Source organism: Lethenteron reissneri, chromosome 7 (assembly GCF_015708825.2).
Source record: "Lethenteron reissneri isolate LAM-NWPU_2019-01 chromosome 7, ASM1570882v1, whole genome shotgun sequence".
In the NCBI taxonomy this organism is placed as follows: domain Eukaryota; kingdom Metazoa; phylum Chordata; class Hyperoartia; order Petromyzontiformes; family Petromyzontidae; genus Lethenteron; species Lethenteron reissneri.
This window is the reverse complement of record NC_083785.1, coordinates 471,648-485,509: the sequence shown is the minus strand read 5'-3', so window position 1 is coordinate 485,509 and position 13,862 is coordinate 471,648. Positions and strand designations below refer to the sequence as shown.

The following is a 13,862-nucleotide window of genomic DNA, read 5'->3' as shown; positions in this document are numbered from 1 at the left end:
CTGCCGCGTAGAGTAGCTCCGCCAGGCGGGAGTGAGCCAGCCGTAGTCCGTCAGCCGACGGTCCCCACCCGTCCTGCCGTTGCGGTGTGGGTGGACTCGGCCCCGGTTGCTCGGATTCGCCTTCAGCAATCTCGGGCTCTGAGTCGGCCGAGGTTTCCTCCTCCCCCGGTTCTCTGGTACGAGCCGTCCGTCTCGTATCCATCCTTAGAAGACCACTTCTGACGCCAGTTGTAGTAGGTTCAAGGAGACTTAGACGACGTAGTCGGAGGCACACTTATTTATTAACCACAGTGTATATTCTTAATTTTGGAGCTTTCGTGAGTGCAGGAATTATTCTTTGGTTCTTTCGGTAAAGTCACGTATAAAGATAAAATAATAAATTAAATAATAGCATATGACGTTTCGATTGCAACACAAGCAATCATCATCAGGTATAATGAAATAGCGACACAAAATCTAACCAAAAAACCACAGACAGACATATAAGCAGACAGATATCACCAATATACACAGAGAGAGCAACACAGGTACAGAGAGGGGTGATCGTCTCTGTGGGGTGGCCTTAAATAGACAGAGGGGGGCGGAGGCAGAGAGAGGGAGGGGTTAGAGAAAAAATTACATGTCAATGAGTACGAAGAGACGCGTAGTAAAGTACGCAGGCTTACAGGTAGAAAGAACACACTAAATTAAACAACCTAGCAAAGTATCGAAATGTTACGTGTCGTTTTACATGTCAATGAGTACGAAGATACGCGTAGTAAAGTACGCAGGCTTAGAGGGAGAAAGAACACACTAAATTAAACAACCTAGCAAAGTATCGAAATGTTATGTAAAATGACACGTAACATTTCGATACTTTGCTAGGTTGTTTAATTTAGTGTGTTCTTTCTCCCTCTAAGCTTGCGTACTTTACTACGCGTCTCTTCGTACTCATTGACATGTACATTTTTTCTCTAACCCCTCCCTCTCTCTGCCTCCGCCCCCCTCTGTCTATTTAAGGCCACCCCACAGAGACGATCACCCCTCTCTGTACCTGTGTTGCTCTCTCTGTGTATATTGGTGATATCTGTCTGCTTATATGTCTGTCTGTGGTTTTCTGGTTAGATTTTGTGTCGCTATTTCATTATACCTGATGATGATTGCTTGTGTTGCAATCGAAACGTCGTATGCTATTATTTAATTTATTATTTTATCTTTATACGTGACTTTACCGAAAGAACCAAAGAACAGTGTATATTATTCATAATCAACGTTTTTGGGTTTAGATCGCGTTATTTATAAATGTGTCGTAACCCTCCACCACCCGACACGGCCAATCAGTAAAAAAAAGTGTCACGTTGACAAAAGACAAATAGTTAACTGCTTTAGCCCACCGGTGTGTTGAAGCGTGAAACCACAACATTTACAATTTGAGTACGACGTTTCGCTGGTAATTGCATCCAGCATCATCGGGCAATTCGCCAGAATGGTGAGGCTGACCCAGCTCTGGTTAAGCTGGGATTATGGCACCCTGAGTCCCCAGACCGGCTCTTACAAGAACATCGGCTCTGGGCTCTCGGGGGCCACGCCACTGGCTTGCCCTGGTCGGTCCTGAGAAGGACAGCGATCCAGGGGAGTCCCAGGGCCTATCTAGCCGGTCTTCTTGCTTCGCTGGTTTAAGTTGAACACTGAACTCCGAGCCCTCCGGCTCACCGCCTTATATAGCAACTCCCCCACTGAGGGGTGGGGCCGTGGGGGATCCCAGCGCCGTGTTAGCCCCCCAGGCTAAACGGTGCGGACGTGGATGTAAGCATCTCTTCGCGTACGGGCATAACCACGCCCAGTGTGTTTGTTTGCCCTCCCGTAACACCTCTACACATGTTACGCCATGGTCAGTGGAGAGGTCACAAACAGCAGTGAGAAAATAATGTATAGCTTAAAGTATCCACACACCTTTGTGAGCATGCCTGGAATTAAACATAGCAATCATTGCCCCCTACTGCTCGACTACTGCCCACTTGCAGGCCAGATGCCGAGTTGCCTTGTGCCTCCGAGGGACAGCTGCCACTGGGGGTACCCTTTCAAATGTTTGAGATGTGATGCAAGTCACTTATCGCATGAACATCGCTCTGAGATGCAGTGGCACGCAGGGTACTCCATCAAAAACAAATCCTAGTCATTAATATACCGCTATAGATGTATTTATTTAGGAGTTGAAATGGAAATGCATAAATGCCGATATGAAACATATTTGTCAAGCAAACCATGTTCACTGCTGCTTTCAAAATTAAGAGGGATGTTTTCAATTAACATGTTTAGTGTTTTGAGAAGTGTGACCCACTCGCTGTGCCTCTTTGTAAGAATACCCCAGTGTTCACTTCTTCGTCAGCATGCTTGTGTTTTGATTTAATAACTGAATGCGTGGCGATGTTGTAATTTAGACCAACAAACTAAAATAGTTGAGAAAATGTGTTGTGGGAAGCGGTAGTGTAATGGTTAGTGCACTACGCTACGAACCCCGTTGCACAAGTTCGATTCCCGCTTACGGCCACCAACACCAGTGGCGATTATCTGAACCGGTCTTGGGCCTCCCCTTGGTCGACTCAGCCTCAACTAAGTACCTGGTGTGGTGTGTAAACATTGCCACCGGGGAGACAAAGACGGTCGGGTGTGGTGCTGGCCACCCACCCCCTTCATCTGCCATGCCGGCCTTCATAGGTTATCGCAAACACATACCTGTCAACCCATACGGTTTACCAATATTCTTGTACAGGGAAATTGGGGGTTTTCAGGTCCGTACGGCATGCAGCCATTTTAATATGGGCAAAACAAATTAATACGGCTAAATAAAAAAAAGTCGTGGGACAGCATCAGCATGCAGGATCACAGACCAATTATCAAAATTAATAAGTAAAACTGTTTTGTAACATAATTTTTGTCTATTTGTTTGTGTTTCTCCCTTGTGATGGCACTTTGTAGGATGAACGTTGACATTTATAATGGCACGGGGTGACCAACAAGGTCTGAATTGGTCTGTAATAAGGTAGGCACTGATACGGGGTCGACAGGTATGCAAACAGCACTTGCCCCAAGTCTGTTAAGGCTATACGGGGCGTCTTTGTTGTTAAATCCACTTGTTTGCAGCGAGTGGGTTGGTCTCCACGCACGCACCTGCTATTGCTGCCTGTCCACTCTGCTGTCCCTGCGCCGCCGGCGGTCCCTCGTGAGCAGCCGCCCCGTGTTTGGCTCCCCTCTCCGCCTCTCCGCTCGCAGCCGCTGCCGCCGGTTTGTCACCGCCTCCCTTTCCCGCTCCCATCGCAGCACCGCCCTCTGCCCCCTTCTTCACGTCCACGTCGTCTGCTCCTCCTCGAAATCTTCCATGAGTCCCGCCGCCTTGCTCTTTTTGTTTTTCTCGTCATCGCGTTGCTGAGACGTTACAACGGGACGGGACGGAGGGCGGTGGGGGCGCACGAACCGCGGTGGTCAAAACAAAAATGATGTTCGGCGTCTCCTTGCTGCTCAAACGAGCATTGAGGCATTGGTGCTCATCTCCTGTTTACAGCTCTGAGCCAGTGTTGGAAATTTCCTTTTTCTATGATGGGGGCCACTCTCTCCAAAGGACTCATTTATGACGGGCAAAATCAACCCCCCCAACCGGGATTTGAACTCGCCACTTTTCAATTGCGAACCGTTCACTCACTACCGAGCCACCTGGCCTTACATTCACCACCCCGTGGTCGTTCAAATCAATTCCCTTTCCATTCAGAATGAGTGGCACCACTGCAAATAAAGGCATCAGCTGTGGTTGTGTTGTGCCCCAACGCTCGACAATATGCAACAGCTGCTGTTGTGAAGGCTCGAGGAACGGTGCCAGAGATGGAGATATTGACAAAGGATTTGGTATCAGGTGCTAGGGTGAGGAAGTATGATTATGTTTGTTCCTGTGAAGTTCACTCATTGATTTCTCTGCCCATGTTGAGACTCACCGTTTTATCTCACCCACACTCTTCTTCCACCACACTGAAGATCGCAACAGCTCACTCATTCACCCACCGGCTCACTACACTTCTCTTTCTGCGTTTTCTTCTCTCACAATCCCCGACATCGGATTTCCCTCCCATCGTTTCCTTTCCCAAATTATTTTATAAAAAAACACTAGCATAAGTACCCGGCGTTGCCCGGGTGAAAAATATATTTCTTAATAACCTTACATATATACACAATTGGCTGCTACCCCCGCCCCCCCCCCCCCCCCCAGCCACGATCTCCTCGGCCGCTGTGCAGTAATATGTACGGCCTATAGTGTGGTGGGGTGTCGAGGCCTAGTACCGTGCAGAGCCTCCGGCCTCGCCTAGATTGCCCACCCGGCTGAGGCTGGGTACGGGTGCCGTTCCCCCCCCCCCCCGCGCTACAATAATACTGTCTAATCGCTATAATTTTATTATCTACCGACCCTATAATAGTAATTGCACACATTGGGGTGGGGGGGGGGGAGTGAAGAGGACGTGAAACTTTGATGAATTTACCTCAGAGTCGCGTGTGAATGCGTGCGCATATTTTTAACGGGAATTCAAAATGGCGTCCACCCCGCAGCGAATGCGTCGCTACCCGTTGCCAGGGGCAACCGCCGTGGAAAACCAAACGGACCAATCGCGTCTCGCAAATCCCTCACATTTCGTCCAATGAAACTGCGTATGGTCCGGCGACACACAGACAGACAGACAGATTTGCGATTTTATATATATAGATTGCCTTTGGGCTTGTGCTCAAACATGTTAAAACAGACAGTGTAAGAAATAATAGAGCAAGGCAAGTTCTTGGGACGTGAGCTAATTATTGCATTAAACCAGGGGATTTTCGACATCTTCAGTTTTCAATTATTTTTGACTAGATTGTATTTGCTGTAGGCCTTCCAGTTCTGGAAATGGATTACAAGCCCCAACCCATTATAGTCTCAACAGCCTGAAACCAATGCTTTTATATCGATCCCTGGCTTGTGGGAGCACGGGGCAAAATAATCATGCTCGTGGCATTATGTAATTGAATTTCAAGCCAAGAGGATAGTGGTAGCTCATGGGGAATTATGGATTCCCAGTGCTTTGCATGTGCTTGAATCGAAGTTTGCTGAAATCAGGAACGCGATGCCACTTAGAAAGTTGTGATGTATTGCCAAACGTGCAGAGTCCGTACCATTTGAAGTTTCTTCTTGAGCTCCAGGTTGGCATCTTTGTAAGATTGAGACACTGCCTGTAAGTAGTACAGGGCTAGCCTGATGGGTGCAGGGCAAAGGGAACAGGGCCATCACAAACGGCACAGCACATTTCCAATCTGGTATTTTGCTACAGTTGGACCCATGTTACACACGGGCTATACATGAGGACTCTAACTTAAACATCTCATACTCTTTGGGTTTTTCGGTGAAGTCACGTAGATAGAAAAATGATAAAATAGTAAAAAATCACGATGTTTCGATCGCAACAAGCAATCGTCTTCAGGTGAAAAAATACAGCAGGCGGACTGCTGAGGCAGGAAGAAATATAGCGCTATATTTCTTCCTGCCTCAGCAGTCCGCTTGCTGTATTGTTTCACCTGAAGACGAATGCTTGTGTTGTGATCGAAACGTCGTGATTTTATTTTATTTTATTATTTTTCTGTCTACATGACTTTACCAAAAGACCCAAAGAGTATGAATTTCTGCAGTCACGAACGCTTTAAGTCAAGATTTAAACATTTTACACGTAAGTTGATACAACAGTTCCTCTGGGGCTAAAGAGGGTAGAGTTTTGAATTAAGATTATAGCGTCATCCCTCGGTTAACGTTTTAAATCCGTTCCACGAAAACTGTTAACCGAAATAAATGTTAATCGAATTCACTTATAAGTTGAAAAATAAGTAAAAAATCATTGAGTCTGCAGGAGAGCTGTTTCCACCACCAAAACAGAAAGCGTTGTATGAACAAAGGCAGTCAAGGTCTAAACGCTCATGAATGGGCGTCGCTGATTGGCTGAGGCCATGGCTCAGCCCCACTTACTAGCAGTCAGATTGCCCGAAATTGGCGCTCGCGTGCATAACATAAACACATTACCAGTCAGAATGTTAGTGTTCGTCGAAACCATGGGGTCACTATGAGAGGCGAAACGTTAACCAAAAAAAGGTTAATCGATGTCACTGTTAACCGAGGGACTAATATAATTTGTTTCTGTTTGATGCAAATTAGACTTATACTGTATTACCAGCACATTGTGATATGCAGTGGGTGCAGAGACATCAATCTCGGAGATTAAGGAACTACTCTCTGGGATTTAACTCCAGGAGACCTTGTTCCCAGGATCCTATACACTTTCAGGAATAGTTTAATGAATGGCGACACGATTGTCCAGTGGTAGTACTTGTGGCTTACAGCATGAAGGGCCCGAGTTCGATTCCCAACTCGGGCGAATTTGTGTGTGGTTTGCATGTCCTTTCCCTGTTATGCATGACAACAAAAAATTACATGTGATAGAACTAGTATTTGCCAAACATCCCAATGCTGAAAATTGACCTGCAAATTACTCAATTGGGATTACACGCAGCAACGTTGCCACCGACTGCGAAAACATGGCAGGATCCTCCTCAAAAAGAGTATTTTATGGGTAAACAAGCATCAAAATAAAAACTGTGAATGAAAACCTCAAAGTGATGGGTTCATCATCATTATGACAAAAGGGATGTGAGAAACAATATAGCGAGGTGCTGATACAGTGAGGGAAAGAAGTATTTGATCCCCTGCTGATTTTGTACGTTTGCCCACTGACAAAGAAATGATCAGACTATAATTTTAATGGTAGGTTTATTTGAACAGTGAGAGACAGAATAACAACAACAAAAATCCAGAAAAACGCATGTCTAAAATGTTATAAATTGATTTGTATTTTAATGAGGGAAATATGTATTTGACCCCCTCTCAATCAGAAAGATTTCTGGCTCCCAGGTGTCTTTTATACAGGTAACGAGCTGAGATTAGGAGCATACTCTTAAAGGGAGTGCTCCTAATCTCAGCGTGTTACCTGAATAAAAGACACCTGTTCACAGAAGCAATCAATCAGATTCCAAACTCTCCACCATGGCCAAGACCAAAGAGCTCTCCAAGGATGTCAGGGACAAGATTGTAGACCTACACAAGGCTGGAATGGGCTACAAGACCATCGCCAAGCAGCTTTGGGAGGAAGGTGGCAACAGTTGGTGCGATTATTCGCAAATGGAAGAAACACAAAGAACTGTCAATCTCCCTCGGCCTGGGGCTCCATGCAAGATGTCACCTCGTGGAGTTGCAATGATCATGAGAATGGTGAAGAATCAGCCCAGAACTACACGGGAGGATCTTGTCAATGATCTCAAGGCAGCTGGGACAATAGACACCAAGAAAACAGTTGGTAACACACTACACCATGAAGGACTGAAATCCTGCAGCGCCCGCAAGGTGCCCCTGCTCAAGAAAGCACATATACATGCCCATCTGAAGTTTGCCAGTGAACATCTGAATGATTCAGAGGACAACTGGGTGAAAGTGTTGTGGTCAGATGAGACCAAAATGGAGCTCTTTGGCATCAACTCAACTCGCCGTGTTTGGAGGAGGAGGAATGCTGCCTATGACCCCAAGAACACCATCCCCACCGTCAAACATGGAGGTGGAAACATTATGCTTTGGGGGTGTTTTTCTGCTAAGGGGACAGGACAACTTCACCGCATCAAAGGGACGATGGACGGGGCCATGTACCGTCAAATCTTGGGTGAGAACCTCCTTCCCTCAGCCAGGGCATTGAAAGTGGGTCGTGGATGGGTATTCCAGCATGACAATGACCCAAAACACACGGCCAAGGCAACAAAGGAGTGGCTCAAGAAGAAGCACATTAAGGTCCTGGAGTGGCCTAGCCAGTCTCCAGACCTTAATCCCATTGGAAATCTGTGGAGGGAGCTGAAGGTTCGAGTTGCCAAACGTCAGTCCTCGAAACCTTAATGACTTGGAGAAGATCTGCAAAGAGGAGTGGGACAAAATCCCTCCTGAGATGTGTGCAAACCTGGTGGCAAACTACAAGAAACGTCTGACCTCTGTGATTGCCAACAAGGGTTTTGCCACCAAGTACTAAGTCTTGTTTTGCAGAGGGGTCAAATACTTATTTCCCTCATTAAAATGCAAATCAATTCATAACATTTTTGACATGCGTTTTTCTGGATTTTGTTGTTGTTATTCTGTCTCTCACTGTGAAAATAAACCTACCATTAAAATTATAGACTGATAATTTCTTTGTCAGTGGGCAAACGTACAAAATCAGCAGGGGATCAAATACTTTTTCCCTCACTCTATGATCAAACCGAGCTGCTTTACCCCTCCTACACTCATGTCGTAGTTTAGGCCATCAACTCTGAGAGTTGATAAAACGTGACCATCACATGAAAGCAAAGCCGCGAGGCTGGTGGTGTAAGACAGGAACAAGCAGATGTATTTCACTTGGCCCCATTGTCTCTCGAAGACAACAGAAGGGAACTAAAGCAGAATAAGATCTTATTTCAAGCCACGTGATGTATAAACAAAAGACTTGTAGTTCAATTACAAGCCATCCATTTTGAGGGAAATGCAACCCAAAAAATGAAACAATTCTCATAACGCTTACCTTTTGCCAAGAAAATGTAAGCTGGTAAAAGCAGCATGAATGTAAAATAAATAGACTTCACAGTAGGGCAGCATTATGGTGATGAAATTTCATCATTGCGTTTGAAATATGGGAATTATACTTTGGTTCTTTCGGTAAAGGCACGTATAAAGATAAAATAATAAATTAAAATTAAATACTAGCATACGACGTTTCGATTGCAACACAAGCAATCATCATCAGGTATAAATTAATAGAAACACAAATCTAGTATACTTAGAAATGTAATGTAATACAACAGAGAGTCGGATAACATAACAGTCAACACCCTATCTGGTTGATTACGTTCTCTATGTTGTATTACATGTTTGCTCTCTCTCTATGCATCTCTGTGATATCTGTCTGCTTATATGTCTGTCTATGTTTCTGGTTCTGTGTTTAATCTCTCTCTCAAATTTAGCATTCTCAGGAAGAACGTAATCAACCAGATAGGGTGTTGACTGTTATGTTATCCGACTCTCTGTTGTATTACATTACATTTCTAAGTATACTAGATTTGTGTTTCTATTTAATTTATACCTGATGATGATTGCTTGTGTTGCAATCGAAACGTCGTATGCTAGTATTTAATTTAAATTAATTATTTTATCTTTATACGTGACTTTACCAAAATAACCAAAGAATAATTCGTGCAGTCACGAAAGCTCCAAATTAAGTTTTTATGGGAATTATATTTAACTGAGATTTATGTTACAGACTTTAAGCACGTTTGCAATTATTTTTAGACTTGCCCATGAGCAAAATGGCGACAGCGCCGCAGCTGGCTGCAGTCCCAGATCGCTCTCAGTTTATCAACTTTAACCACACCTCGTACTTTACCCACGTCCTTCTTCATTAACCACCACTCTTCTTACTTTCATCTTCCACTACATTTTTCTTATTATTTATTTCGTTTGATTATTTTCATTATTACTTTGGCGTCGCCCAAGTTCTGGGTGGTGGCAGATCCCTGCCTCCAACCCCGACTGCCTTTGCATTCACTGCATACGCCTCGCGGCGCTACAACAGCTGGAAATGCCGGCTGCTGCAGTGTCACACAACCCGGCTTAACTGCCGCATCGCACAGCTGAGGGGCAGTGCGGGTAAACGAGGCCTGCTGCTCCGACTCACGAGGTTGGAGGACGCTGGCTGCATTGTTCAAGCAGTGCGGCTTAACAGCCGCCCTGGGTCCGGTTCCTGCCAGCAACGTCCTCACAAGGCACCTCTTCCGGCACTATCAGTGAATGGGAGCTTGGCGTGCCCCAGCATCGCCAGCAAGTGGGAGCTCGACGTGCTCCATCCACTGTTCAACACCATCAGCGAGTGGGAACGTGAAGCAGACTGTCATCTCCTCAACACGAGAGAGTTGGTTTGCCTGCTACCCAGCACCACCAGTGAACGGGAGCTCTGCGAAGTTCGTCCACCCTGCTGTATCATCAGCGAGCTGGAGCACAGCGTGTGGTCAGCCAATCCAATGGACCTCGTGTTCTTCTGGCTGCTCCATTGTATACCTCACCTGCGTGGTTGTGTCCCCCGTGTACGTGCTCAACGAGTGTTTACACGGACGTGTATGCATCCGCTACGTATGGGGAAGTGCTTGCTGACGGCACGGAGCTTGGACAACGCTACCTCGACTTGTTGCTACCATCGGTACAGAATGGGCTGATATAATAGGGCTTCGACATGCACCATATCTTCATCACCTGCACCTGGAACCCGCGCTCCTGAGGGCGCTCTCTGGCCTCGGGCTTCTTCGAGGTAAATGTCAGAGACTGCATCGGCACCGTGGTTGCAGAGGTGGTAGGGGCCGCTGTTCACAAGTCAACATTCAACCAGCCATCTCCTCAAATCTCTCGACGCCTCGCCACTACGGATCTTCACATCCACCTTCACACATCCGCCTCGGCCTACTCAACTCAGGCTCCATTACCAACAAATCAGCCCTGGTTCACGATACCATCTCGGACCACCACATCGACCCTTTTGCTCATTATTGAGACCTGGTGCAGGCAAGACTCCCCGCCAGCCATCTTTCTGGAAGTCGTGCCCCCGGGATACAAGGTTCTTCATAAACCTCACGCAACCAGCGGGGTGGTGGCTTAGCGGTCGTTTACAATGCACACTTGAAAATTAAAGAGCTCTATCTACCGATGGCTCCTGCCACCTTCGAGGTCCAGTCCGTATCCCTCACTACTAACGAGTGCTTTTCCAACATTTCCATCTATCGCCCTCCAGATGGCAGCATCACTACCTTCTTAAACGAGCTTTCGGAATTCCTTTACCTCATTCCTAACCCATCTCACAGGCTCGTGCTTACAGGATACATTAATTGCCCCAGCAATACCCCTGCCTCCATTGATAGTCACCTTGAGTCAACCTTGGCCTGCCATAACCTAGTCATCACAAACTCAGGCCCCACCAGAGCTTCCTCAACAAATGCTGAGAGCATGCGCGACCTGGTTCTGGAACCTGACCAGCATCGACGCATCATTGCACTGGGAGATTTTCAAACTGGTTACTCTGACCACCGCCTCATACTATTTTCCCTTCAAATTCCCAAGCCAATCACCATCAAATTCACCCGCCACTCCCGTAATTTGAAGGGTATCGAGTTTTCTGCTTTACACCACCTCCTCGCAAAATCGCCTGCAATGTTATCCCCATCATCGGATCCAACCGTCTGCGCTCTCCAACTAGAAGCTGACATGAGGGCGCCGCTGGACAAACTGGCTCCATTAAAATCACGAACCGCTAGGCAGTCTTCCCACGACACTCACTGGATAAGCAAACCAGGAGGCGCCTTGAAAGTATCGCGTCCTGCAGTGGTCTACCTGCTGATCGACTTGCCTACAGAGTTGCCTGCAGGAAAACTAACAAACTTATCCTTGTCTCACGTTCCTCCTACATTGAAGAATGCATAAAAACAGCAACCAGAAAACCGCACATTTTATGGAAAACCCTCAAGGATCTTCTACATCCTGGTAGCACCATGGTGCCTCACCTTAGCGATCCCCCGGCATCACTGAAACTTGCCACCTCTTTAATACTTACTTCACCAACAAGCTGATCACCATCGCAAACTCCTGCACGTCTACCCACACATCGCATCATTGTACACCGCTCCAGTTTTCTGAAATTGTAAGCATTCACCCAGACACCTTTCTAACTATGCTCAAGCCGGTGTTTACAAAAGACGTTTTCTCTTTAATTGAATCACTTCAATTGAAATAATCTCCACTCGACGTGCTCCCAGCTTCCTTGTTCAAGCAATGTGGTCCGGAACTCGCCATCATGATCAGGAACATCGCAAATGCCTCATTCTCTATGGGGTGTTTTCCGTCCAACCTCAAATTTGGCCTGGTTTCCCCCTTAAATTTCGATTTAAAGCTTTCGTGACTGCAGGGATTCATCTTCTTGGTTCTTTCGGTAAAGTCACGTAGAAGAGAAGTAATAAAATAATAAAAATAAAACATAATAAAATAAAATAATTCTCACGACGTTTCGGCTACAACGCAAGCAGCCGTCTTCAGGTGAAGAATGAGACACTGCCAAGATAGGAGCTTATATATAAGCTGGGTAGGAGGTGGAAGAGGAGCGCCTTAACAAAAGAATGTGCATATCAAGAGGAATTTAGCATATTCATGGGAAATGCGTAGGAGGTGGGCGGGGGGGTTTCAAAGTCATATTATGCCCATGCATTATGCAGGATCAGCAGCACCAAGGGAGGGTGCAGGGAGTAGCATTAACAAAGGAAAGGAATGTTAATAGTATGTAGCTGCAGTTACTAAACAACCACGTAGAAAACTAAAGTATAAACTACATAAAAAACTAAAGTATAAACTGCATAGCATCATCAGTATATTTACTATACTCTACAATAAGCTGAGTTACTAACAGCAAGTAATACATTACAATTCTACGTCGTAAAAATTATATAATATGCTTCCATCTAAACTTTATTCTCTTACATCACACAAGCATACACCGTACTATATACCAGTGGCGGCTCCTGCAAAATCTCTCAGGGGGGGCAAATGTCTGGATGATTGATAAGGATAAGGTCCACCCATGCAATGGATAAATTAACAGCTTAAGCATGTAAAGGCAACTTCACTTCTTTAATATTAATGAAAAATAAAGTGACTCTTACAATACATCTTGTTTGTTTCTATACTCACTATTAATACAATCCACTCAAGTTTATTTTATTAAAGATTCCACTAGGTGGCGACAAATTATATTGTTGGATGAAACATGCTTACGTATAATGACGTAAGCACGTTAGGGCGAGCCCTCCCAGAAGCCATAGAGAATGCATTGCAGCGCCCCCCGTTCGAAAAAAAACATCTTTGAATGTAAGTCTATGGGGCCACTCGGGGCGATTCTCAGCCGGAGTGAAATCGCCCAAAAAGAGGCGGTACTCCACAGAACGTGACATGACGCTGATTGGACTATATCCAGAGGCACAGTGACGGCTAGCGTGACTCTGTGGTTGAATGACATTGGTGGTGCGTCGCCCAATCGCCCTAATGAAGAAACCGCCCCTGCTATATACTGCCATAGATAAACCCAACATTAAATTATATACTGTATTGCAATAAACCACCTTATACATTTAATATAACACTATGTATTATTCTATCCACCCTAATGTGTATCACACTGCTATATGTCTACTATACAATTACGATACTATATGTTACTTTGTACATTGTATTAAGCATATAAATGTTATACTATTTGTTATTATACACTGTACCATTGACCGTCGTGTCAATGGGTGAGTCGTGGGGGGAAAATCAATTCCATACACCCAGCCATCTGATTCACCATGGAAGTCGAAAAAGATGGCAAGCTACCCTTTTTGGATGTCCTAATTAAAAGGAGACCTGATGGTTCAATGAGCCACTCTGTCTACAGGAAAGCCACCCATACGGATGCTTACCTAAAACCGGATTCCCACCACCATCCATCCCAGAAGAATTCCCTCATCAAGACTCTATACCATAGAGCCCAATGCATCTCCGACCAGGAACACATTGCCAGTGAACTCAAACACGTACGCCAAGCTCTTAAGGCTAATGGTTACTCCGACTACACAATCCGCAAAGCCATCACTCCAACCATCAAGAAGGATCCTGTTGAGGAGCCTTTCAAGACCATCACCTTACCCTACATTGCTGGGGTCACAAAAAAGATCTCCAAAATCCTGAT

General features: G+C 45.6%; 1 protein-coding gene across 1 annotated transcript in view; it reads right to left on the bottom strand.

Annotated features, from left to right (window-relative positions):
- The window catches only part of LOC133358565 (transmembrane channel-like protein 1), a 73,466-nt gene that overhangs the window by 9,412 nt on the left and 50,192 nt on the right, over positions 1 to 13,862 (bottom strand). The window contains 3 exon segments of the mRNA XM_061576935.1: positions 3,145 to 3,333; positions 3,336 to 3,405; positions 5,170 to 5,248. Coding sequence (XP_061432919.1) covers positions 3,145 to 3,333; positions 3,336 to 3,405; positions 5,170 to 5,248 — 338 coding nt within the window.